Source organism: Pteropus alecto, unplaced genomic scaffold, assembly GCF_000325575.1.
Source record: "Pteropus alecto unplaced genomic scaffold, ASM32557v1 scaffold135, whole genome shotgun sequence".
NCBI lineage: Eukaryota > Metazoa > Chordata > Mammalia > Chiroptera > Pteropodidae > Pteropus > Pteropus alecto.
This window is the reverse complement of record NW_006438076.1, coordinates 5446387-5471181: the sequence shown is the minus strand read 5'-3', so window position 1 is coordinate 5471181 and position 24795 is coordinate 5446387. Positions and strand designations below refer to the sequence as shown.

Genomic DNA, 24795 nt, shown 5'->3' with positions numbered 1-24795 from the left:
GTGACCTGACCTCCCTGACCTCAGGCTTCCTGGGAAATGAGGAGCAGGATGGAAGTGCCCTGGGGCTCCCCCTCATACAAGCAAGGCAGCTCACCTGGTTCAGCTCTGCAACCCTGTAGTCCCAGCATCAAGTGAGGGACACTGGATGTGGCTTAGGTGGGGCCGTAACTTTGGAGAGGCGAAGTTTCAAGGAATCCTCTGGGAAGAGCGAACTCCATTATCCAGTTTAATGACGTCTCAGCTATGGCGGCACTGCATCTGCACACTGGGAGGGAGGAGGGCTCAACAGAGGTACAAGGGATACCACCAGCACTTCTGCTTAGGAGAAAGCCTTGCCTCCAGCCCTCGTTCCAACAACTAAGTGTCCTCCTGTAAGTTCCCGGTGCCCCTCAAGCAGCAGACCCGGCGCTGGTGCCCAGAGTGAGAAAGTCTGTCACCACGCAACTGCGGTTGCAGACATGGCCCCTTTAAAAAGAACGTCCACAGCTGTCGACTGTCACTGCCATAGCCTCTGTCCCATTCAGTTGCTCTGGACCTGATAGCCTTGTGTCCTCACCCCGTCCTACCTCCTCCTGTTGCAGGGTGACTTCTTATTTCTCTCCCTAGTTGTAGGGTTTTTCATCTAGACCCAAGGTGACTCTGCTTGCTGCTTGCTCCGTGTTTCTGTCACAACTCTGATATGGTCGTAAGAGGGATGAGCGAAGCCTCTATCATCTACGTCATTGTAACTTGGGATTTTCAGGACTTGAGAGACCTTTAATTATGAGCACAAGCCTTTCCCGCATTTGTTCTGTACATTTTCTCTTGGGATCATTGACTCGGGCACTGTTTCCCATCTAGTGTCCTAAAGTCATCAAGAGAACAGAAGGCCTGGGCGAACAGTGTCCAGGGGGATATGATCCTCACAGTGTTTTCTTTTCTCTCATGACAGGTGCATGCTGGAGCAGGTGGGGAAAAGTACATATTCTGCAATCACTCACTTGCTGAGGAAATATCTGGGTACTGAAGAAGGTGGGGCTTTTTTGCCAGTTTGGTCTGGGAATGACGGTTAGGGGTGTAGTGAAAGGAAGTGGTTGTGCAGGAAAAAACTCTGTCCAGTTGTTCAGTCCTCAGAAGCAAGGGCAATACTTAGGAGGTGAGGTTTGTGTGCTTTAGATATGCAGGTATTCATGTGCCTGTATAGTGCGATTGTAAATGTGAGTCTGTGTGAGTACGTATGTTTTCTCAGGAGATTTACCCACTCACGCAATACAATACATGTGTCTACCTTCTAAAGAAATTTTTTTACCACTCCGCATGTCAAAATCAACTCATTCTTCCCTCTCCATGATTGTATCTGGAGGTTTGTTTACTATTTCCTCTCATCAGATGGAAGTCATGCAGAGATGAATGGCCCAATCTTCTGGCCTCCTACATGGATCCCTAGGTTGATGCTCTGGACCACAGACCTGTACTTATTCCTCAGCCACAGGGTCATTAGTCACAGAGCAAGGGAGTTCCAGAATCTGTGGCCATGCCTGGTAGTGCTAGTGTCTAATCGGCTCCCACACACAGCCCAACATGATAGGGTGGCCCCAGTAGTCACACACCCTAGGGCAGCTATAGTTGGATCTAGCAGCTGACTTTGGCGTAGTCATTGGTGTGAGAGGCACATGTAGAGTCCATAAGCTTCCAGTTAGCTCTAAGATTCTACAAGGTTGAAGTTCCACGTAGCACAGTTAGGTCAACATATGTCAGTGCTAGGGTCACTCCTCAGCCTCTGTCCCAAAGAAGTAAGAATCAGGGAGATAACATCACAACAAGCAGCTTCTAAATGGGATTGGAATATAGGCCACCAGACGCGGTCACTGTGCTTTGCTATATTTCTATAATGTCTCAACTAAATTAAGGTGTTCACCCACAAAATCTGTCCGGTGGGTGTTTTATGTGCACACCAAACTTCACGATCTTCCTAAGTCTAACTTGGCTTCAGAAGGGTCTTCCGGGCAGCTGTGAATAAATTATTACTAATTTCCCTTTGGTCTTCTGCCAGCAAGATGTCTACAGTTCTCTGTATTGTAATGCATTTCCCAGGCTGCTGTAAGGAGAAGAATGAGATAAGATGTCAGTAAGGTCCTCATGGTCATCTGAGGAGAAGAGAGAAATGGGCTCAAAGAGTCCGCTTCTCATCACAAAACATGGTGCATTTTATCAACAAGAGAGATGAAGATACTGTGGAAATAATGCTCACTAAGTTAATTCAAGAATAATTCTTCAGTGTCCCATATTTAAGTAACTATTGCAAAAAGGCTAAGTAAGCCATATTTGTCTTGTATTTCATGGATACAAATACACATGTATTCAGTCCATCGGTGGTGTTGTTACTATAGAAGGAAAGATGCACTGACTACTCACAATCTGCTTCAAGACTCATAGTAAACAAGGTCTCTAGTTCATGTTCACACATTAGCTGATTTTGCAACATTACCTGAATAGGTCTCTCCCTGATACAGCGTCGCTAGATTTGTAAAAATTAATAGACATTATTTAAAACAGGTTTAGATTAATATAAAAGTTGACTATATAACACACGAAGTTCCCATATCCCACCCCTCCAGGTTTCTCTATTAATAATATCCTACATTTATAAGACACATTTGTTACAATGAGTGAAAAAATATTGATACATGTTTATTGACTAAAAGTCCATAGTTTCATTAAAATGCACTCTTTGTGCTGTGATGTTCTTTGAGTCTGGACAAGACCAGAATATTATGTATCGCCAGTGTATTGTATACTGATGTTTAAAATGGCATTGTTTACAAAAGCCAGCCAGTGGTAAAGTCTCCAAAGTCCATTAAGTGATGAGTGGATCAAATATGATGTGTACACCTAGTGGGATACTATTCAGCCATAAAAATGAATTAGGTTTTACAATCAGCTACAACATAGATTTCTTTTAAAAAATATTGGGCTTATTGACATCAGGCAGGAATAGAAAGACAATAATTTATGATTCCACTAAATGAGGTCTCTGAAAAAGGCCAATTCCTAGAGAAAGAAAAGTAGAGATCACAAGGGCTGGAAGGAGGGTCAAGGCAGAGTGATTTATTCCTGGAAATGTTTTGGGTCTAGACAGCAGTGATGGGTCCACAGCACTGTGAATGTAATCAATGCTACTGACCAATGTAGTCACAAAAGATTAAAAGCAGCATATATGTGATGTAAACTTCATCACAATCAAATGTAAAAAATCCAACATTATACATGCTGAAGACACTAGCAACGTGCATGAATGCATGGATACTGAAATGGTCTTGTAACATTAGAAGAAGTGAGAATTTGGCCAGGCTTTAAGAAAGGCAGGAGGAATCAGAACTCTGTCATTGAAACATAGCATGCATTTTAGATAATTTCAAATGGATTAGATTTTCTTTATCTAGAATGTCTAAGGATCTATTTCTCTTTCTTTTCTGCTTATCTCCTTGGCCTTCTTTCATCCATCAATGAGAATGTCCAAGCAGAAGCTCAGTCCATACTGTTCACCACTCACACCCACATTCTCTAGCCCCACATCCACCTAAAGCAGAGCTCTCTGAGACAGTCCTGAGCAGCATCACCAATGACTGACGATGACTCTGTCCCCCTAGCTCTCTCTGACACTTTCACGTCTGGTGGCAGCACGTTTGGCATTTTAACTATGATATGTCTTGGTGTGGGCCTCTTTGGGTTCATATTGTTTAGGACTCTCTGTGATTCCCGGACTTGTGTGCCTATTTCCTTTACCAGGTTAAGGAAATTTTCAATCATTATTTCCTCAAATAGTTTTCAATCCCTTTCTCTGTCTCTTCTCCTTCTGGTACCCCTATAATGCAAATATTGGTATGCTTGATGTTGTTCCAGAGGTCTCTTAAACTATCGTCATTTAATTTTTTTTTTCTTTTTGCCATTCTGATTGGGTGTTTTGAGCTATCTTGCCTTCCAGATTGCTGATTCAGTCCTCTGCTTCATCTAACTTAATGTTGATTCCCTGTTCTGTATTCTGTATTTCAGTTATGGTAGTCTACATTTCTGATTCTTTGTTTTGTTTTCTATCTCCTTTTTTAAAGTTTCCCATGTCTTTGTTGAAGTTCTCACTGAGTTCATCTTTTTTCTTAAGTTCATTGAGCATCCTTATAACCAGCGTTTTGAACTTTGTATCTAGGAGATTGCTTGTCTCCATTTTGTTTAGTTTTCTTCTGGAATTTGTCCTATTCTTTCATTTGGGATATGTTTCTTTGTCTCCCCATTAAGGCTGACTACCTATGTTTGTTTCTATTTCTTATGTAGATCGTTTATGCTTCCCAGTCTGGACAGAGTGGCCTTATGTAGAAGGTGTCTTGTGGGGTCTGTTGGTGCAGTCTCCCTGGTCACCTGAGCTGAATGCTCCAGGGGTGTCCCCTCTGTAATATGTGCCCTCCTGTTGTAGTTGGGCCTCAATTGTTGCTGGCACATTAGTGGGTGGTGTTGATCCTCAGGCTGACTGGCTGTGAGGGCTGGCCATGACTACAGTAGACAAGCTGCTGTACAGGGGCTAACCCTGTGGAGCAGGAGTCACTTTAGCAGGGCTGTGGTGCCGGCTGAGTCAACCTTTTGGGTGTGTCATATTTGGAGCTGATTGAGTCATGCTCTAGTGCGGTCTGGAACTAGCCACTGATTGTGTTGGGCCTGAAGCTCCTTGGGAGGTGCTCCAGTGCAGGCCTAAGTCAGCTGCCACTTGTGCCAGGCTTTGCAGTCACTTGGTAGGAGCTACAAAGTGATCTGTGGTTGGTTGCTGCTTGTGCTGGGCTTGGAAGTGCTTGGGAGAGGGTGTGTTGCAAAATGAGATGATATTCCACTTGTACTGGACTTGGGAACCTTTGGTGGGCACTACGATGTGCATGAGACCAGCTGCCACTTATGCCAGGCTCTTGGCTGCTTAGTTGGAACTGCATTTCAGGCCAACACTAGATGCCACTTATGCCAGGGTTGGGTCCACCTGCAGCCTCAACATGGCTTCTTTATGTTCTTAGTTATAGGAATTCTGTTCAGCTAGTCTTCAGATGTTTCTCAATGATGGCTGTTCTATAATTTAGTTGTAATTTTGTTGTGATCATGGCAGGAGGTGAGCACGGAGTTATCCTACTCCACTATCTTGACTGGTCATCCCCCAACAAGCAGGATCACTTCTTGTGATGAGCTGCTTCCCTCTTTATGCTTTCAAAATTCTTTATCTTCGGATTTTTATAGTTTGACTATAATGTGTCTTAGTGTGTGTGTGTGTGTGTGTGTGTGTGTGTGTGTGTGTGTGCGTGTGTACGCATGTGTTTATTTTAGTTGGAATTTGTTGAGTTTTTTGGATTTGTCGATTCTCATTGTACATCAAATTTGGGAAGTTCTCTGTCATTATTTTCTCATGTATTCTTTCTCCTCCTTTCTCACTCTTCTCCTTGTGTGATTCCCAAAGTGCACATGTTAGACTGTTTGATAGTGTCCCAAAAGAGGAAAAAGAAAAAAGAAAAAAGTACCCAAGGGGCTATATTTAAATCCTCTGGAAGCCTTTTCAGCTGGTGGAGTTTAAAACTGTGCTAAAAACTGAAATTGATCAAAATTAGCTGTAATTTACTGACCAAGCTTTCCTCAGGAAGCTGCGACTACTCAAACAGATTCTAGAGTTCCAAAATACTTATAAGAGACAGTTTCTGCCAATACAATTTCATCTAGGTGGAGAGACATATAGAAGACTAGCAGTAAAACACACATTTTTCTCAAGTACATACACAACATTCTCTAGCTTAGATCACATAATAGGTCACAAAACAAGTCTTACCAAATTTAAGAAGACTGACTGAAATCATAACAAGTATCTTTCCTGATCACAATGGTATGAAACTAGAAATCAGTAGTAGGAAAGCTAGAAAATTCACAAATATGTGGAAATTAAACAACATACTCCTTAACAACCAGTGGGTTAAAGAAGAAATCAAAAAGGAAATTTAAAAAATGACAAATGAAAATGGAAACACAATATATCAAAACCAATGCAATGCAGCAAAAGCGGTTCTAAGAGGAAAGTTTATAATGATGAATGCCTACATCAAGAAAAACAAAATCTCAAATAAACAACATAACTTTATAACTCAAGGAACTAGATAAAGAAGTACAAACCAAGTCCAAAATTATCAGAAGGAAATAACAAAGATCAGAACAGAAATAAATGAAATAGAGACTAAAAAATAGAAAAAATCACTAAAACTAAAAGCCGGTTTTCTGAAAGGATAAAACTGGCAAACTTTTAGTTAAAGAAATAAGAAAAAGAGAAGTCTCAAATAAAATCAAATAAAATAGACATTACAGCAGATATCATAGAAATACAAAGATTCACAAAAGACTAGTATAAATAATTATACAGCAAAACATATTGAATAACCTATAATGATTAATTCCTAGAAACATACAATCTGATAAGACTAAAACATGAAGAAAGAGAAAATATGAACAGACCAATAATGAGTAAGGAGACTGAGTCAATAATTTAAAAATCTCTCAACAAAGAAAAGCCCAGGACCAGATGAGTTCCCTGGTGAATTCTACCAAACATTTAAAGAAGAATTAATACCAACCCTTCTCAAACTCTTCCAAAGAGCTGAAGAGGTGAAAACATTCTCACACTCATTTTACAAGGCCAGCATTACCCTGATACCAAAGCCAGATAAGGACACTACAAGAAAAGAAAATTGCAAGTTATTAACCCTGATGAACATAGATGCAAAAATTAACAAAATATTAGCAAACTGAATTCAACAGTGTATTAAAAGGATCATGCATCATGATCAAATGGGATTTATCCCTGGGATGCAAAGATGGTTCAACATACACAAATCAATAATTGTGTTATACCACATTAATGGAATAAACATAAAACTCATATGATCATCTTGATAGATGCAGAAAATCATTTGACAAAATACAACATCACTTCATGATAAAAACCCTGAACAAATTGGGTATAGAAAGAACACACCTCATCCTAATAAAGGCCATATGTTACAAGCCCACAGGTAATATCATACTCAATGATAAAAGGTTGAAAGCTTTTCCATTATGATCAGGAACAAGACCCAGTGCCCACTCACCACTCCTATTCAATGTAGTACTGAAAGTCCTAGCCAGAGTAATCAGACAAGAAAAAGAAAGAAAAGGCATTCAAATTAGAAAGGAAGAAGCAAAATTGTCTTTGCAGGTGATGTGATCTTGTATATAGAAAATCCTAAAGACCATCAAACAGCTGTTATAACTAATCAACGAATTAAGTAAAGTTTCGGTATACAAAATCGACATATATAAGTCAGTTGTGTTTCTATACACTAACAACAAAATATCTGAAAAAGAAATAAAGAAAACCATTCAATTTATATCATCCAAAAAAATAAAGTATGTAGACATAAATTTAAACCAAGAAAGTGCAAAACTGGTACAATGAAAACCATAAGACTTCAATGAAAGAAATTAAAGACACAAATAAATGAAAAGATAGCTATGTTCATGAATTGAAAGAATTGATATTGTTTACTCAAAAGTTGCCAAGAGAGTGGATCTTAAATGTTCTCATCATAAAAATAAAAAAAATAAAAATAAAAAATGGTGATTATACGAAGGGATGGAGGTGTTAACTAACATGACTGTGGTGATCACTTTGCAATATACGTGTATCCAATCATCACATTGTACACCTTAAACTTTGACAATGTGATATGTTAATTATATCTCGATAAAGCTAGGGGGAAAAGAAATGTCTCAAATCAATAATCTAAGCTTCTACCTCACAAAACTGGAAAAGGAAAGCAGAATAAAACCAAAGTAAGCAGAAGTAAGGAAATAAATATAAGAGCATGAATCAATAAAATAGAAAGCAGGAAAACAGAGAAAATAAAAGTTCTGAAAGATCAATAAAATAGGCAAACCTCTAGCAAGATCAACACAGGAAAAAAGATTGAAGCCACAAATTACCAATATCGAGAATGAAATAATGGATTCAATATGGATTATTACTATAAACCCTGAAGACATCAAAAGGGTAAGAACATGGTGGGTACAACTCCACAGACATAAATTTGACAACTTAAATGAAATGACCAATTCCTCGAAAACACAAACTACAACACTAACCTAATATAAAATAGATAATCTGAATAGTCATACAACTGTTAAAGACTGAATTTGTAGTTAAAGAATTCTCAAAATAGAAATCTCCATTGCCAGGTGATTTTATGAAGAATTCGACTAATTTGTTTAAATAATTGACACCAATTCTATACAAGCTTTCCCAGAAGACAGAAGAGGAAGGAACACTTCTACATTTACTTTATAAAGTAGTATTACCTTAATATGAAAATCAGACAAATCGTACAAAAAAAGAAACTATAGGCCAACTACAAATAGTACCAAAAAACAAAACAAAACAAAACAAAACAAAAAACTCAAGTTGCAGACAGGCACTAATATACATGCCAAAATTCTTAAGAAAATATCAAATAGAATTGAGCAATATATTGAAAAGAACTATATCATGGTGTCAGACAGGTACTAGACTTATTGGAGTGATCACTTCATAAGTCTAATCATTATATTGCACACCTGAAGCTAATATAATATTTATGTTAACTATAATTGAAAAATAATTTTCAAAAAAACACAATCTACCATGAATAAGTAAGGTTTATTCCAGGCATGTAAGGCTGGTTCAAAGTTCAAACATTAATCAATGTAATCCACCATACCAACTGGCTAAGAAAAATCACATTATCTTATCAATTTATCTTATGAATTGATGCAGAAAAAGCATTTGTTAAAGTTCAACACTTTTCATGATACAAACTCTCAGAAAACAAGGAGTGGATGACATTTCTTCAACTTGATAAAGAATATCTCTAAAAAACCTACAGCTAACATTATCCTTAATAGTGAAAGACTGAATGTTTTGCCCCTAAGATCAGAAACAAGGGACCTATCCTCCTGTTGTCAGATGTCTCTTCATTTAGAGACTCAAAATGGTGCGGGCTTGTAGGATACGTTGCTTTTAAAATTATGGCTGCTGTGGTTCCTATAGTAGGCCTTGTGGCAACTCTAGGTCTCATCAGTTACCTACACAAGAAAAGAACTATGATGTTAAGTCACTAATCAGATTTTCAAATAAAGTGGATGAGTAAAAAAAAAAAAAAAAAAAACAACAAAATACTGGAAGTTCCAGCTAATGCAAAAAGGCAGAGGAAATAAAAGGCATAACAATCAGAGAGGAAAAAATAAAATTGCTGCTACTTTTAGATGACATAATTGTCTATGTGGATAATCCAAGAAATCTACAGAAAAATCTTGGAACTAATCGGTAAATTTAGCGAGATTTCACAATATAAGAGCAACATATAAAAACCATTTGTTTTTCCATGCACTAGGAATGAACATATGGAAGCTGAAATAAGAATACAACACTATTTGCAATTGCTCAAAAAAAAAAATCTTTGGTGTAAATCTGACAATACAATTACAAGACTTGTATGATGAAAACTACGTAATGCTGATGAAAAATCAAAGAAGATCTAAATAAATGAAGAGACATACCATGTTCATAGATCAGAAGATTCAACATAGTAAGAATATCAGTCTACGGCCATTCCACCCTGAACATGCCCGATCTCATCTAATCTCGGAAGCTAAGCAGGGTTAGGCCTGATTAGTACTTGGATGGGAGACAACCTAGGAATACCAGGTGCTGTAGGCATTAAAAAAAAAAAAGAATATCAATTTTCCCCAAAATGCTATTCCATTTTAACACAATTACAGTCAAAATCCAAGTATTTTTTTTTGGTAGATGTAGACAAGCTTATACTACAATTTATATGGAAAGACACAGGTTCTAGAATAGCTAAAATGTTTTGACACAGAACAAAGTTGGAAAAATCACTCTACTCAATGTTAAGGCTTTCTATATAGCTATAGTAATAAAGACAATGTAATATTGACAGAGAGATAGACATATTGATCAAAGGAACAGAGTAGGGAATCCAAAAAATATGTCCTATACATATAATTCCAATAGATTTTCAAAAATTAAGACAATTATTTTTAGGGCAGTTTTAGATTTACAAAAAAGATGAGGAATTAGTACACCATTTTTCCTGTTATTAACATCTTTCATAAATGTGGTACTTTTGTTACAATTTATGAACCAATATTAATACATTATTAACTAAAGACTGAAATCTATAGTTTACATTAAGATTCATTCTTTGTGTTGTACAGTCTATAAATTTTGAGACATGCATATTCATGTATCCACTATTACAGTATCATACAGAAGTTTCACTGTAGAAATCCCCTGTGCTTCACCTATTCATCCATTTCTTTTTGTCTAAACCCCCTCTCCCCAGCCACAGACTATCTGGCAACTACTGATCTTTTTGCTGTCTTTATAGTTATGCCATTTACGGAATGTCATTTGTTTGGAATCATACAGTATGCAGCCTTTTCAAATTGGATACTTTCGCTTAATCAATTTAAAGTTTCTTCACATCTTTTCATGGATTGATAGTTCATTTCTTCTTACTGATAAACAATACTCCAATGTGTAGATGTACAACAGTTTGTTTACTCACATCTTGAAGGTCATTTTGGCTGCTTTCATGCTTCAGCAACCATGAATAAAGCTACTAAAACATTTGTGTGCAGGTTTTTGTGTGGATACAAGTTTTAGATTCATTTCAGTAAATACCTAGGATTGCAATCATTGATCATATGTAAGGCTATACATAGCTTTTAAGAAACTGCCACAATTATCTCCAAAGTGGCTGTACCATTTGCATTCCCACCAGCAATGAATGAGAGTTCCTGTTGGTCCACATCCTCATCAGCATTTGGTACTGTCAGTTTTTTCGACTTTAGCCAAATAGGTTTATTAGTAGTAGCACATTGTTTTTCAAATTTTTAATTCTCTTATGACATATGATGTTGAACATCTTTTCATATACCTATAGCCATTTGCATATCTTGATGTCTGTTCAAATCTTTTGTTCTTTAAAGAGTTTGTATAATTGCATATAAATCCTTTATCAGATAAGTTATTTGCAAATATTTTCTCCAAGTCTGAGGCTAGTCTTTTATTCTCTAATATTGACTTTCTTGGAGCGGAATTTAAAAAGTCTAGATTCTTTTTTTTTGTTTTTGGCATGTGGATGTTCTGTGCTTCCAGCACCAATTGTTGAAAAGATAATTCTTTCTTTGTTGGATTGCCTGTAAGACCCAGCAATTGTCCTGCTAGACATTTATCTCAGAAAAACTAGGATTTAGGTTTATACAAAAACTTTAATAGCAGCTTTAACTGTAATAGCCAAAAACTAGAATCAGCGCAGATGTCCTTCAGCAGGTGAATGGTTAAATAATCTGTCTCGCAAAACCATGAAATAGCATATAGAAAGCAATAGAAATAAGCGAAGCATTAATATAAGCGAAGCATTAATCTCCATCTTGAGTAAAAACCAATACCCATAAGTTATATAATGTTTGATTCCATTTATTTTATTCTTGAAATGACAAAATTGCAGAAATGGAGAAAAGATTAGTGGTTGCTATAGGTTAAGAAGGTGATGGGGTGAAGGAGAAGTGGTATAGCTGTAAAACAGCAACATCACTCCACTTAACAATAGAATATACGTTCTTCTCAAGTGTATATGGGACATTCTCTGAGATAAACCATAAAACAAACCTCAAAAAATTTAAAGGACAGAATTAATATAAAACGATTTTGGCCACAATAAAAAGAAATTACATCAACAACAGAAATAAAATTGGGAACCACAAATATGTGAAAATTAAACAACATTCTCTAAATGACCAATGAGTCAAAGAAGAAATCAAAAGGTAAATTAGAAAATAATTTGAAATGAATGAAAATGAGGATACACTATACTGAAACTTATAGGATGCTGCTCTGACAGTGCTTAGAGGGAAATTTTATAGCTTTATTATATAACCTTCTACTTTAACACACTAGAAAATGAGGAGTAAACTAAATCTAAAGTAAGCAGAAGGAAGGAAGTCATAATGACTAGAGCACAAATTTGTGAAGTAGAGAATAGGAAAACAATAAAGAAAATGAAGAAAACCAAAAGCTAGTTCTTTGTAAAGATCAACAAAATTGATGAACCTTTAACTATAATGACCATGAAAATGAGAGAAAACTCAGATTACTAGAAATCAGAAGTGAGAGGACATTAGCAGTGATACAGGAATAAAAAAGGACTATAAAGGGATACTATGAACAACTGTGTGCCAATAAATTAGATAACTTAGATGAAATAAATTTCTAGGAAGACAAACTATTATAACTGACAAGTAAAACAGACGATCCAAATAGATCTATAATACGTAAAAAAAAAAAAGTCATTAGTAATAAAAAATCTACCCACAAAAGCACAAGGCCAGATGGCTTTACTGCTAAATTCTATCAAATGCGAAAAAAATTAATACAAATTCTTCAAAGAAATAGAAGAAGAGGGAACAATTTCAACTCATTCACTCATTCTATAACACCCTGAGATCAAAACTAGAAAAGCCTTCACGAATAAACTACAAACGAATCTATCTTTTGAATATGAACACAAAAAGCCTCAAAAATACAGTGACATGTAAACAGAATTATAAACCATGACCAAGTGGGAGTTAGCTTAGGAATGCAAGAATGGTTCAACATGCAAAAATTAATTAGAATTAGAAGGAAACTTCCTCAAACTGTTAAAGGACATCTTTGAAAAACTCACAATTAGTAGAATACTTGATGGTGAGAGAGGAGATACTTTCCCCCACAGATCAGTAACAAGACAAGGATATCCACTCTTGCTACTTTATTCAACATTATACTAGAGGTACTAGCCAGAGCAATTAGGCAATAAAAAGAAATAAAAAGCATCTCAACAGGAAAAGAAGTAAAACTATCTCTAGTCACAGATGACATGATCTTGTATCTAGAAAATCCTAAGTAGTCCAATAAAAAGTGTTAAAATTAATAAGTCAGTTTAGCAAGTTTACAGGATACAAGATTAGTATACGAAAATCAATTGTATTTTTATATGCTTGCAATGAACATCTCAAAGTGAGATTTGTAAAACACTTCCATTTATAATAGCATCAGAAAGAATAACAAACTTGGGGATAAACTTTATAAAAGAATTGTAAAACATATTCTTGAAACTATAGAATATTATTGAAAGAAATCAGAGATCTAAATAAATGGAAAGATATTTGTGTTCATTGATTGGAAGACATGATAATGATAAGATGGCAATATCCCCCAAATATATTCACAGATTCATTGTAATCCCTGTCAGAATTGTAGCTGACCTTTTTGTAGAAATTGACAAGATGATTCTCAAATTAATATAGAAAATCAAAGGCCCCTGAATAGCCAGAAAAAGCTTGAAAAAGAACAATTAAGTTGGAGGAGTCATACTTCCTGATTTCAAAACTTACTATAAAGCAACATTAATCAAGACAGTGTGGTATTGGTATAAGGACATAGATCAATGGAATAGAAATGAGAGTCTGGAAACAACCCATGTTTCTATGGTCAACTGATTTTCAACAAGGGTGCCGAGACCATTAAAAAGTGCTGAGACATTGTATAGCCATATGCGAAATAGTGCAGTTGGGTTCTTATCTTACACAATATATAAAAAAATTTACTCAAAATGGATCAAAGTCCTGAATGTAAGAGGTAAAAGTGTACAACTTTTATAGAAAACAAAAGCGTAAATTTGCATGACCTTGGATTTGGCAATGGTTTCTTAGATATATCAGAAGCATAAGCAAGAAAAAATAAATTTAGCTTTATCAAAACTGAAAACTTCTATGCTTTAAAGACACTATCAAGAAATATAAAGCCTACAGAATAGGAGGAAATATTTTAAAATCCTGTATCTGATAAGGAACTTTTATGTAGAATGTATAAAAACTTTTACAACTCAATAATAAATCAATTAAAAATTGGCAAATGATCTGAATAAACATTTCTCCAAATAAGATATTCAAATGGCAAATAAGCATATTAAAAATGCTTAACATAGTTAGTCACTAGGGAAATGCAAATCAAGATGCCTTTTTATACCCACTTGGATGGCTATCATAAAAAGTCCGATAATAAGAATTGTTCGTAAGAATGTTACTGAGCTCAGCAAAACTGTTTTTCTCTTTTTTAAAAAGACAACATAAGGCATCCTTGTGGTGATGAAATGTTCTGTATCTTTAAAAACAAAACAAAAATAAAAACCTAGTTGTAGAATACCTGGGTCCTATAGTGTTTAACTTTACAAGGGACTATCAAAATGTTAATCAGTGACTAATATTTTGTGTTCTTGGTAGCTATGTATAAAAGTTCCAGTTGCTCCACTTTCTCATCAAAACTCAGTATTGTGTGTATATATATTTTAATGTGCACATATTTTTTTTTAAATTTCAGCCATTCTAATAAGTATGTGTTATTATATCATTGTGGTTTTAATTTGCATTTTCTAAATAACTAATGATATTGAACATCTTTTCATGTATTTTATTTGCCATCCATTTATCTTTGGTGACATGTCCTGAGCTTAAAATAAATTACAAAAGAACAAAAATTAAATTTCACAAAAATTAGAAACTTAAATCAACACACAAATAAAATTTAAGGATGAACAATCTGAAGAAAGTATTTGCCATGTATGTGAGAGAACAGGGATAATAAGTCTAATATGGGAAGAGATGATGGATTTTGCTTTCTCTTGAGTGTACCTGCTGCATGTATATACAACCTCCCACTGTACCAACCTAATTTTTAGGGCTCTGACTCCTCACATATGTTCTGGAGGTTGAAGCTGGCAGATACCCAAGGTGATTAGGTCAGAGCTTTGAGAGGCAGGGAGTGCCAGCCCAGGAAGATATAGGCTGGGACTCCCAATAGTCTACTTGCAAACGAAGTTAGCAGACAGCGGTACTGGGAAGGTGTGGGGCATCAGTGGACAGCGGTAGAGAGGACAGCAGGCATTAGAGGTAGGGATGAGGGAAAAACGGACTGTGGCATCAGGGACAATTGGAAGGGGGTAGGGCATTTGGTGCCATCATTTCTTCAAATATTTTTTTCTGTCAACCCCTTCTCTCTCCTCTCCTTTGAGGACTTCAGTTACTTGTATATTAAGCTACTTTATATTGTTCCATGGCTTACTGGTGTTATTTTTTCTTTCCTTTTTCTGGATTTGTTCTGTTTTACAGTATTTTTATTGCTATGCCTTCAAATTCACTAATTTTTTCTCCTGCAGCGTCTAATCTGCCATTAATCCTACCCCATGCAGTTTTTCATCTCCATGTTATAGTTTTCATCTCTAGAAGTTTAGGACTTTTTTATTATGGTCTTCTATGTCTTCTTAACTTTTGAATATAAGGAATAGTGTTATGATAACCATATAAATGTCCTCTGCTATTAAGGAATAGTGTTCCACCCTTTTGAATATAAGGAATAGTGTTATGATAACCATATAAATGTCCTCTGCTAATTCTAATATCTGTAAATTCTGGGTCAGTTTCAATCAATCAGTCAGATTTATTATTGTCCTCATTTTGGATTGTGTTCCTACTTCGTTGTATGCCTGGTAATCTTTGTTTGGAGGCCAGAGATTTCGAACTTTTCTTGTTGGATGATACATATTTTTGTATTCTTATAAATCCTCTTGAACTTTGCTTTGCAATGTAATTAATTACTTGGAAACAGTTGATCCTTTTGGGCCTTGGTTTTATTTTTTGTTAAATGGATCTGGAGTAGTGCTCTAATTATTTTCCAATACTGAGGCAAGACTTCCCGAGTACTCTACCCCAAGCCTCTGAGTCATGAGTTTTCCCAGTCTGGTTGGTAGGAACAGACACTATTCCCAGCCCTGGGTGATAACTAGACAATTTTCACTCTAATCCTTTCAGTTAGTTCTTTGCCTGGCCTTGGCCGTTTCTTCACGTGTATGCATTGATCAGTACTCAGACAAATACACAAAGGTATTCATTCCCTCCACCAAGCTTCAGGGTTCTCCCCCCGTGGAACTTTCACCTCTCTGGTATTCTGTCCTGTGAATTCTAGCTACCTTGATCTCCCTGGGCTCTCAGCTTCATTTGTTCAACTCAAGTAGTTGGCTGGGCTTTACCTTAGGTCCCCCGAAACCTTTGCTGCGCCTGGAAACTCTCTCCAGGTAGTGCAGCTGGTGCAGTTGTAGGGCTTATCTTGTTTGTTTTCCATCTCCCAAGGATCACCATGCTTTGTTTTCTGATATCTAGTGTCTTGAGACCATTGTTTCGTGTATTTTGACTGGTTCCTTTGGTTGTTTCAGGCAAGAGGGTCAGTTTGGTCCATTACTCATCTTGGCTGGAAGCAGAAATCTCCAACTTTCTGTTTCTTGTCTTCCTTTCCTCTCCAAATAGTATTAAAACACTGATTGACAAAGTTTTCTTCAACAGAGCATTTGCTAAGGGCCATTTTTGCCTACGTGGTCCCAGTTAGTTCTCGCAACCATGCAGGTTTTCTTAACCTCATCTCCATTTGACAGCTGAAAAGCGGGGGCCAGATTTTTGCTGGTTTGGACCCCAGACAGGCCTGTCGGTCTTGCATCTTTGTACATCTGGTGGCTCCAAAGTTCTCAATGCCTCACTGCTAGGGGAGCTGCCTTACCCACAGAGCATCTCTGGCTCCTCACTCCTTTAAGAAAAGCTCATGCTGCAGTCTGGCTTTTGAGGTGTCCGCGCCCACATGTAGTCTGCGGGCCAGCTTTGTCAGGTATGCCATATGTGCCTGGGTCTCATCCAGCTACCTGACTTCTGAGTGAGACAGGCAGTGGAATGGCCACTAGACAGAGAAGTAGCCAGAGAGGAGATATCAGTAGCCAGAGTCACCTAAGCCTTCTGATTCCAATTCCAGGCCTCCCTTCCCTGACTCAGGATTATACACAGCTGGCAGAGAGATGACGATGAGGTCCAGGATCCTGGGGTGAAGGTGCTCAGATGCCAAAACAGTTTTCTTAGAAACTCTAGCTTCCAGATAATTCTTCAGAAAACATTAGTCTGTACATACTGATTTCATTTCATTAAATTGGCAAGTTAACCACAGCCCTTGGTGCCCAGCATGATCAGGGACCTGGGCACAGCACAGCCAGAACCAAAGACCTCAGTGCTTGGCCTGGCAGAAGACACATGCGAGGTGGCCTGTCTGCTACCCTCGGTTCTGCCTGAGGTGCTGCATGACCAGGGTAGTGATCTCCACGTTGTAAAATGAATTTCTGCAAGGAGGGCCCAGGGCAGAATTAGATAACATCAAAGACATATTCTGGCTCCAATGTTCCATCATCGCCCATTTCAGGAGAGGGATCCGCAGTAGGGGGAGAAGGTGGAATTTAGAAGGAAAAAGGCAGGGGAAGCCAGGATGATTTGGTATCCAATGCGTGTTCATTTATTTTACACTTACAAAAGAAATCGCCCACCCTCTGTCCCATCCCCCAAAAAAGTCTCTTTTTACAAACATTTAAAAATTAAAACCAAATGAAGATAGACAAGTTAATTTCAGTACAATTATTTTTCAATGTAGCTGTCATAATTAGAGTTTAAATTTCCTACAAGTAACCAATGTCCAAGTGACTTATAGGTAAATCCTGATTATTGGCCAAAAGAAAAATTCCATATTACAAGTTAGCAAATTCTAGTACAAAAATAGTCCGTGTATTGGAATAGCCTTTCCTTTTACATAGGTCTCGAGTCAGTCTACTGACTGCATAATACACTAATGTTTCAGGGTTCTCTCTTTCACAAATGGCTCATTCGTCATAGCTGAAGCAGCACAGTGCCTGCAGTGGCAGGGGCTAGTGTCCACCTCGGGACCGTGCTGGAGACGACAGGCCTGGGAGTGCCTCACTGACTCCATGGCAGCAGTGCAGAGCCCCAGCCCCTGCTCCGCACGGGAGTCCTGGAGGGAGGGATGAGTTGTGGGCAGAGCCGCCCCCTTCCAAGGGAGCAGCAACAAGCCCAGGACACAGGGGAAGTCTACCCAGGAAGCTGGGCTGGCACTGGTACAGGACAGCCCACATCATGCCAGTGTCTCCTCGTCCTACTGGAGCCCGACGAGGTGAGAGGCGGCCCTGCGCGTCATCAGCAGCGAGAGTGTGCCCCTGCCCTAGCTGTACCCAGGGCAGGTGTGAGCAGGCTACTTGTCCCTCAGGATGTCGAGCTGTTCCTGACACTCGGTGAAGAGGCGCTGGAAGCGGAGGTTCTGCCCGATGACTGGCAGCAGCTCCTTCAGCAGTTCCCTCTTCCGCAGACCCTGTGGACACAGGAGTGACAGCTGAATGCGAGTGTCAGTGAGGAGACCCTGACTGTGGGGGGCTTTCCTGGCCTGGAAGAGACCCTTGTGTCTACCCATCTGACCCCCTGGCACCCCTTGGAGAAACCATAGATGGATGAGAAAAATTTCCCTGCATGCTGGGAGGGCTGAAAGACTGAGCTGGGGTGTAAGGGGTGGAGTGGCAGAGTATGGGGGAGAGATATGGTACAAGGATACAGCAGAAAATTGAGGGTAGGTTCTGCTCCTCTGTGTTCCCTAAGTCTGCTGGAAAAGTCACCGTTGGCCTTCTAATGCACTGATTAGTGGCCACAGCAGCTTGGCCTTCCAGAGCAGGATGAAAGTAGGATATCAGGGCAGAGGGTTAGATGGATGGCTACCAGGAAGGGCTGCTCCCTCATGCAAATGCTCTCCAGGGGCTTGAGGTCAAGCCCAGGGGTGAGGAGGCACCTGGAGACAATTATTGACTTTGCTTTTACAGTCCTGGGATCTCTGCCCTTGGCTCCTGCCCATGTCTCCTCCATGCATGGACGCACTGGCACCAAGGTTGGCCTGGGCTCTTCTGTAACATGCACTGACAGGCGGGGTCTCCACTGCACAGAACCCTGAGGAGCACAGTTGCTACAAAGGGAAAGCCAAAAACCAACAATACTGACCACTGGAAGAGAAGGCTCAAGATGTTCAAATAAGTATGGTAACAAGATAAGGAATTACAGAAAAGAACAAAGTATAGATATTAAGTTTGAGCAACACAGTGGTTGAAAGAGATGGAATTAGCAGGAGAATGAACATTGCTAAGACCAAGTCAGAGTAAGGTCAGGTGGAGGAGCAGCTCATGTCGAGCAGGGAGGCGCACAGAGAGGAAACTCTAAGAGGAGAAACTGTATAGGATAAGTAAACGCAGATGGAAGGTGGCAAATGGGCCCAACATCTATATAATGAGTCTCACAGGAGAGAAGGAAATATCTGAAGAAATAATATGGACAGCTTTCTCATAATTAAAGAAAAATGAATGGCCTCCATCAAGTATTGATGAAGTAAGATACAGAAAAACATATTTAGAAACATTAGAATGAAAAATACAGAACTTGTGGATATCAAAGACAGAAAAATTCTGAAAATTTCTAAATAACAAGAGCATATCATCTACAAAGAAAGAGACACCAAGATTCACAATAAAGCAGTATTTTTAATATAATGGGGGAAAAAAACTTCATAATCTACTTTTTTATTCAACCAAATAGTCATTCATATAAGAAGGTATAATAAAAAATATTGTCAGGCTTGCAAGGCCTCAGGTTTGCCACATGTAGGATTCACCCTGAAAATGTTCTGGAGGAAATACTCAAAGTAAGAAGAAATACACAGAGATGATGCTATAAGAAATATAGAAAGTAATGTGATCAATTCTCTTGCTAAAGTTTATGCTGGTCTTAAAAAAAAAAACAAGGAACCAAAAAATGTAAACGGTTTGAACTTGTGATGAAAAAGCAGCTTGTCAAATTCCAAAAGGCCAGCCACGATACTGGCAAGAAACACACAAACATAGATACAGAAATACTGAAAGTTAAAGATAGAGAACAATATGTTAGTAAATTTTTAAAAAGAAAGCTTGTGACGTACAATTATCAGACAAAGTAGACTTTCAGACAAAAACATTATTAGAGAAAGTCAAGAGAGAAGGACAAAACCACCATCACACGGAGATTTTAATGCACATTCAATTAGTGATGGGTCAGAAAAGGAAAAATCTGCAGATTCAGGTAATTCGAACTGAACATTTAGTAAACATGACCTAATGGACATATACAGAATGAGACACCCACAACTAGAAAACACACATTCTTCTTTGGCACACATGGAAATATGAAAAACTGCTCTAAAAGCAAACCTCAACAAAATAATAGTTCTCATGTAGATTGTGTGTTGGCATGGGCCAAATCCATCCTACTTTCTATTTTTATAAATAACTTTATCAAAATGCAGGCACACTTGCCTATTGTTTATATAGTATGCTACAACAGCAGAGTTGAGTAGTTGCAACACAGGTCATGTCAGTTTGCAAACCCTGAAATGTTTACTCTCTGGTACCTTATAGAAAAAATTTGCCAACCCCTGAGGTGGGGCAGGACCTGCCCCTGCACCTGATATAGATCATGTTCTCTGACTAAAATACAACTGAATAAAACTCATGGATAAAATAATTAAGTTAATTATTAGTATATTGAAAATTAAAAATGACTTACAAGTGAATGGAAATAAAACATCAAATACCGTAAAACTAGAGGGTTGCAGCAAACAGAGGGCTTTTAATAGGAACACTTTCAAACACAAAACGGCTTATGTTAAAGAATATGAAAGAGTGACAACCAATGATCCATGAGTCCGATCTAAGGTACTGAGGTAGAGAAGAGGGGAAAGATATCAGAAAAAACATTTTTAAAAAGCAGAAGGAAGATGATAATAAAAAATTGAAAACAAACATAGAATAGATGAATAAAGAAAAAAATCAGTTTTTGGAAAACACTAAAAAAGACAAATCTCTAGCAAGATTAATCAAGGAAAAGAAAAAAAGGTCAAAGGAATCAATGTTAGGACCACACAAGAGAGATAACTGCAGATATAGAAGAGATAAAAAGATACAGTCAGTACTACCAACAACCAATGAATTTGAACATTCATAGAACACAGACTAATTCCTAGAAAAATATAATTTCTTTAAACTGCCTCAGAAAGAAGTAGAAAATAGGAGTTAAATCTTACCTCAAAGAAACCATCAGGTATACTACATTTTTAAACTTATGTTTAAGAAACTTCCAAGGAACAGATTTTTCCAATCTTATACAAACTCACAAAATAAAAAAAGAGTAATTACCCCCACATGTTCTATGAGGCAAAGAAACCTTAATTCTAAAACCTGACAAGGATGAGAATGGAAGATCCCAGGCCAATTTCACTCATGAAATCAGGTGTACAAATCCTCTATAAGTCATGAGCAATCAATTCTAACAGAGCATTAAAAAAATAACTTTGACCGAGTTTATCCAACTGAGATAAAGCAAGGGGAACTTAATATTAGAAAACTCATAAATATAATTTGCAATATTAATAATTTTAATATTATGTACAAAAAAGCATGAGCCTTGGAAAATAAAAAAATAAAATGATTATTTGAGATGACTTGATTGCTTACTCTACATAGAAAACACAGAACTACTGACAAATAAAAAACCAAAGTCAAATGAATTTACATACAACAGCTATGAATAATTAGAAAATATAAATAAAACAATATATCATTTAGAATAGCTACAATTATAAAATTTCTAAGAATAAATTTAACAAAAGATGTGCATGGCCTATGTACTAAAAGTCATTAAGAAAACCTAAATGAATGAAGAGTGCTGATGAGAACAGTGGCAAGAAGAGAAAATGGACTAATTTTCAGGTAGAGGCTGCAAAAGGCAGTGGTGTGTTGAGAGCTGCAGGGGAATTGCAGAACCAGGGGTGCCCGGGGACAGAGATTATGGGTAGAATACAAGAGAACATTTAAGGTTGTAGAGAAAGGCACATGCAAAGGCCTGGAAAGAAACATCCCCAGAAAAGGCTTGAGAGGACCATAAGCTTTCATGATGGGCTGAGTAGTACAGATAGTTTGCGAAGACTGGGAAAGGTGGCTGTTTTTTTCCAAATGTCCAATATTCAACAAAAGGTCACAAGGCATACAAAGAAACAGGGAAATATGGCCCATTAAAAGGAACAAAATAAATCTCCAGTAACTGACCCTAAAGAAACATAGGCCTGGAACTTGTGTGACAAAGATTTTAAAACAGCTGTCTTAAATATGCTAAAAGAGAACATAGATAGACACCCTAAATGAAATCAGGAAAGCAATATGTAAAGAAAGTGAGATTATCAACAAAAAGACAGATATTATAAAAAAAAGAACCAAAGTGAAATTATGGAGCTTAAAAATACAAAAATTGAATAGGAAAATTCACTAGAGGGGTTCAACAAACAGACAAAAGCAAGAATCAGTTAATAAAGTCAGGTTATTTGAAATTATTGGGTCTGAAAAACAATCCAAAAATAGAATGAAGAAAAGTGAAAACAGGCTAAGGGACTTATAGGACACCATCAAGAAGACCAAAAAGAATGAGAGAGAGAGAGAAAAGAGAAGAGAGTTTATTTGGAGAAATAATGGCTGAAAACTGTTCACATGTGAGGAAAGACATGGATCTATGAATCCAAGAAGATCAAGGAACACATCATGTAGGAAAGACCCAAAGGAACCTATTCTGTGACACACTATAATCAAACTATAGAAAGTTAAAGACAAATAGAATGTTGAAAGCAGAAAAGTAACTAGTTATGTAAAAGGGATCCGCAATAAGATAAGAGGATTTCTCAGCAGAAAGTTTGAAGGCCAGAAGGCAGTGAGATAACACATTTAAAGTGCTGAAAGAAAAACTGACATGTTATCTAGCAACACTGTCCTTCAAAAATGAGAGCGAAATTAAGACATTCCCAGATAAATAAAAACTGATGGAGTTTATTACCATTAGACCTGCCCTACAAGAACTGCTAAGGGGGTCCTTCGAGTTGAAATAAAAGCACACTAGGCAATAAAATATAAAGCTCTCTGGTAAAGATAAATATATAGATAAAAACAAAAACCCATATTTTGAAATTTTGTTCAGTAACTCCATTTTTAATTATTTTACAGGATTCAAAAACAAAAGTATAAGAAATGAGACATCTATGTTAAAGGCTACACAATATATAAAGATATGTGACATCAATAATGAAAAGGCAGAGTAGAGCTATAAAGGATAATACAACGTTTGTGTAAGCAAATGAAATTAAACTGTCATTAGTTTAAAATAAATTGTTAAATAAACAAATTGTTATAACTTAAGAATGTTTTTGTTATCCCCATGGTTACCAAAAGAAAATATCTAGAATATATGCAAAAGGAAATATAAAGGAATATAGTAAGAGCGGAAATGAGGGTCAAAAAAGCCATAAAATACAAAAAAACAAAAAACAAAATGGAAATATTAAGTATTTATCTATCAGAAATGAAATGTAAATGGATTATACTCCCTAACCAAAAAATAGATTGAAAAAAGACTCCAACTATATGTTGCCTACAAGAAACTCAATTTAGATGTAAGGATACACATAGGTTGAAAGTAAAAGGATAGAAAAAGATAGCCCTTGTAAACAGTAACCAAACTAGAGAAGAGATAACTATACTAACAACAGATAAAATAGAATTTACATCAAAAATTGTTACAAGAGACCAAGATCACTGCATAATGATAAAGGGGTCCATTAACCAAGATGTAAACATATATACATCAAACATCAGCACTCCTAAATATATGAAGCAAACACTGTCTGAATTGAAGAAGAAATAGACAGCTTTACAATATCCCATTTTCCATAATGGATAGAACAACCAAACAAAAGATCAATAAGGAAACAGAGGGGCTGAAAAACTGTATAGACCAGCTGGACCTAACAGACACTCCGCCCAAGAACAGCAGAATACACATTTTTCTCAAATACACATGGAACATTTTCTAGGACAGACCATATTTTAGGACATAAAACAAGTCTCAATAAGTTTTAAAAAATTGAAATCATAAAAGCATCTTTTCCAATCAAATAGAATGAAACTAGAAATCAACAGAAGGAAAAGTGGAAAATCCACAAATATGTAGAAATTAAACAATACACCGTTAAACAACCAGTGATTCAAAGAAGAAATCACAAGGAAAATTAGAAAATATCCTGAGACAAATGAAAATAAAAATACAACATACCAAAAATTGAGGGATGTTGCAAAACTACTGGTTAGAAAGAGATTTCTAGCTGTAAGAATCTACAAAGAAAGATCTCAAATACAACCTTCTGTCTTAAGAAACTAGAAAAATAAAATAAAACTAAGCCCAAAGCAAGAAGCAAGAAATAGATATTAGAGCCAAAATAAATAAATGGAGAATGAAAATAAAGAGAAAATGAAACCAGAAATGAACTCTTTGAAAAAATCATCAAAGTTAACAAACTTTTAGTTAGATGGACTAAGAAAAAAAGAGAAGACTAAATAACAACAATCAGAAATTAAACAGGGACATTACAACTGTCACAAAAATAAAAAGGATTATAAGAGAATACTATGAACAATTGTACGTCAACAAATTGGATAACCTAGATAAAATGGACATGTTCCTAGAAACACACAACATGCCAAGACTGCATCATGAAGAAACAGAAAATCCAAATAGACCTATAATTATCAAGGAGATGGGATCAGTAATCAAAAGCCTCCCAACAAAGAAAAGCCTAGGACCAACCAGATTGCTTCGCTGGTGAATTTTACTAAACATTTATATAAAGAAACA

The 24795-nt window shown here is 36.9% G+C and overlaps 1 protein-coding gene and 1 pseudogene across 4 annotated transcripts in view; one reads left to right on the top strand and one right to left on the bottom strand.

Annotated features, from left to right (window-relative positions):
* The first annotated feature begins 9656 nt into the window (after window positions 1-9656).
* Window positions 9657-9775, top strand: LOC112482515 (annotated as a pseudogene).
* Window positions 9776-17622: 7847 nt separating this feature from the next.
* LOC102892605 (protein HIRA) overlaps window positions 17623-24795 on the bottom strand; it is a 79981-nt gene continuing 72808 nt past the window's right edge. For all 4 annotated transcript variants that reach the window (XM_006915244.2, XM_025049193.1, XM_015592020.2 and 1 more), the window contains one exon: window positions 17623-18367. In XM_006915244.2, coding sequence (XP_006915306.1) covers window positions 18251-18367 — 117 coding nt within the window. In that variant the 3' untranslated portion in view covers window positions 17623-18250. The remainder of the gene's footprint in view (window positions 18368-24795) is intronic.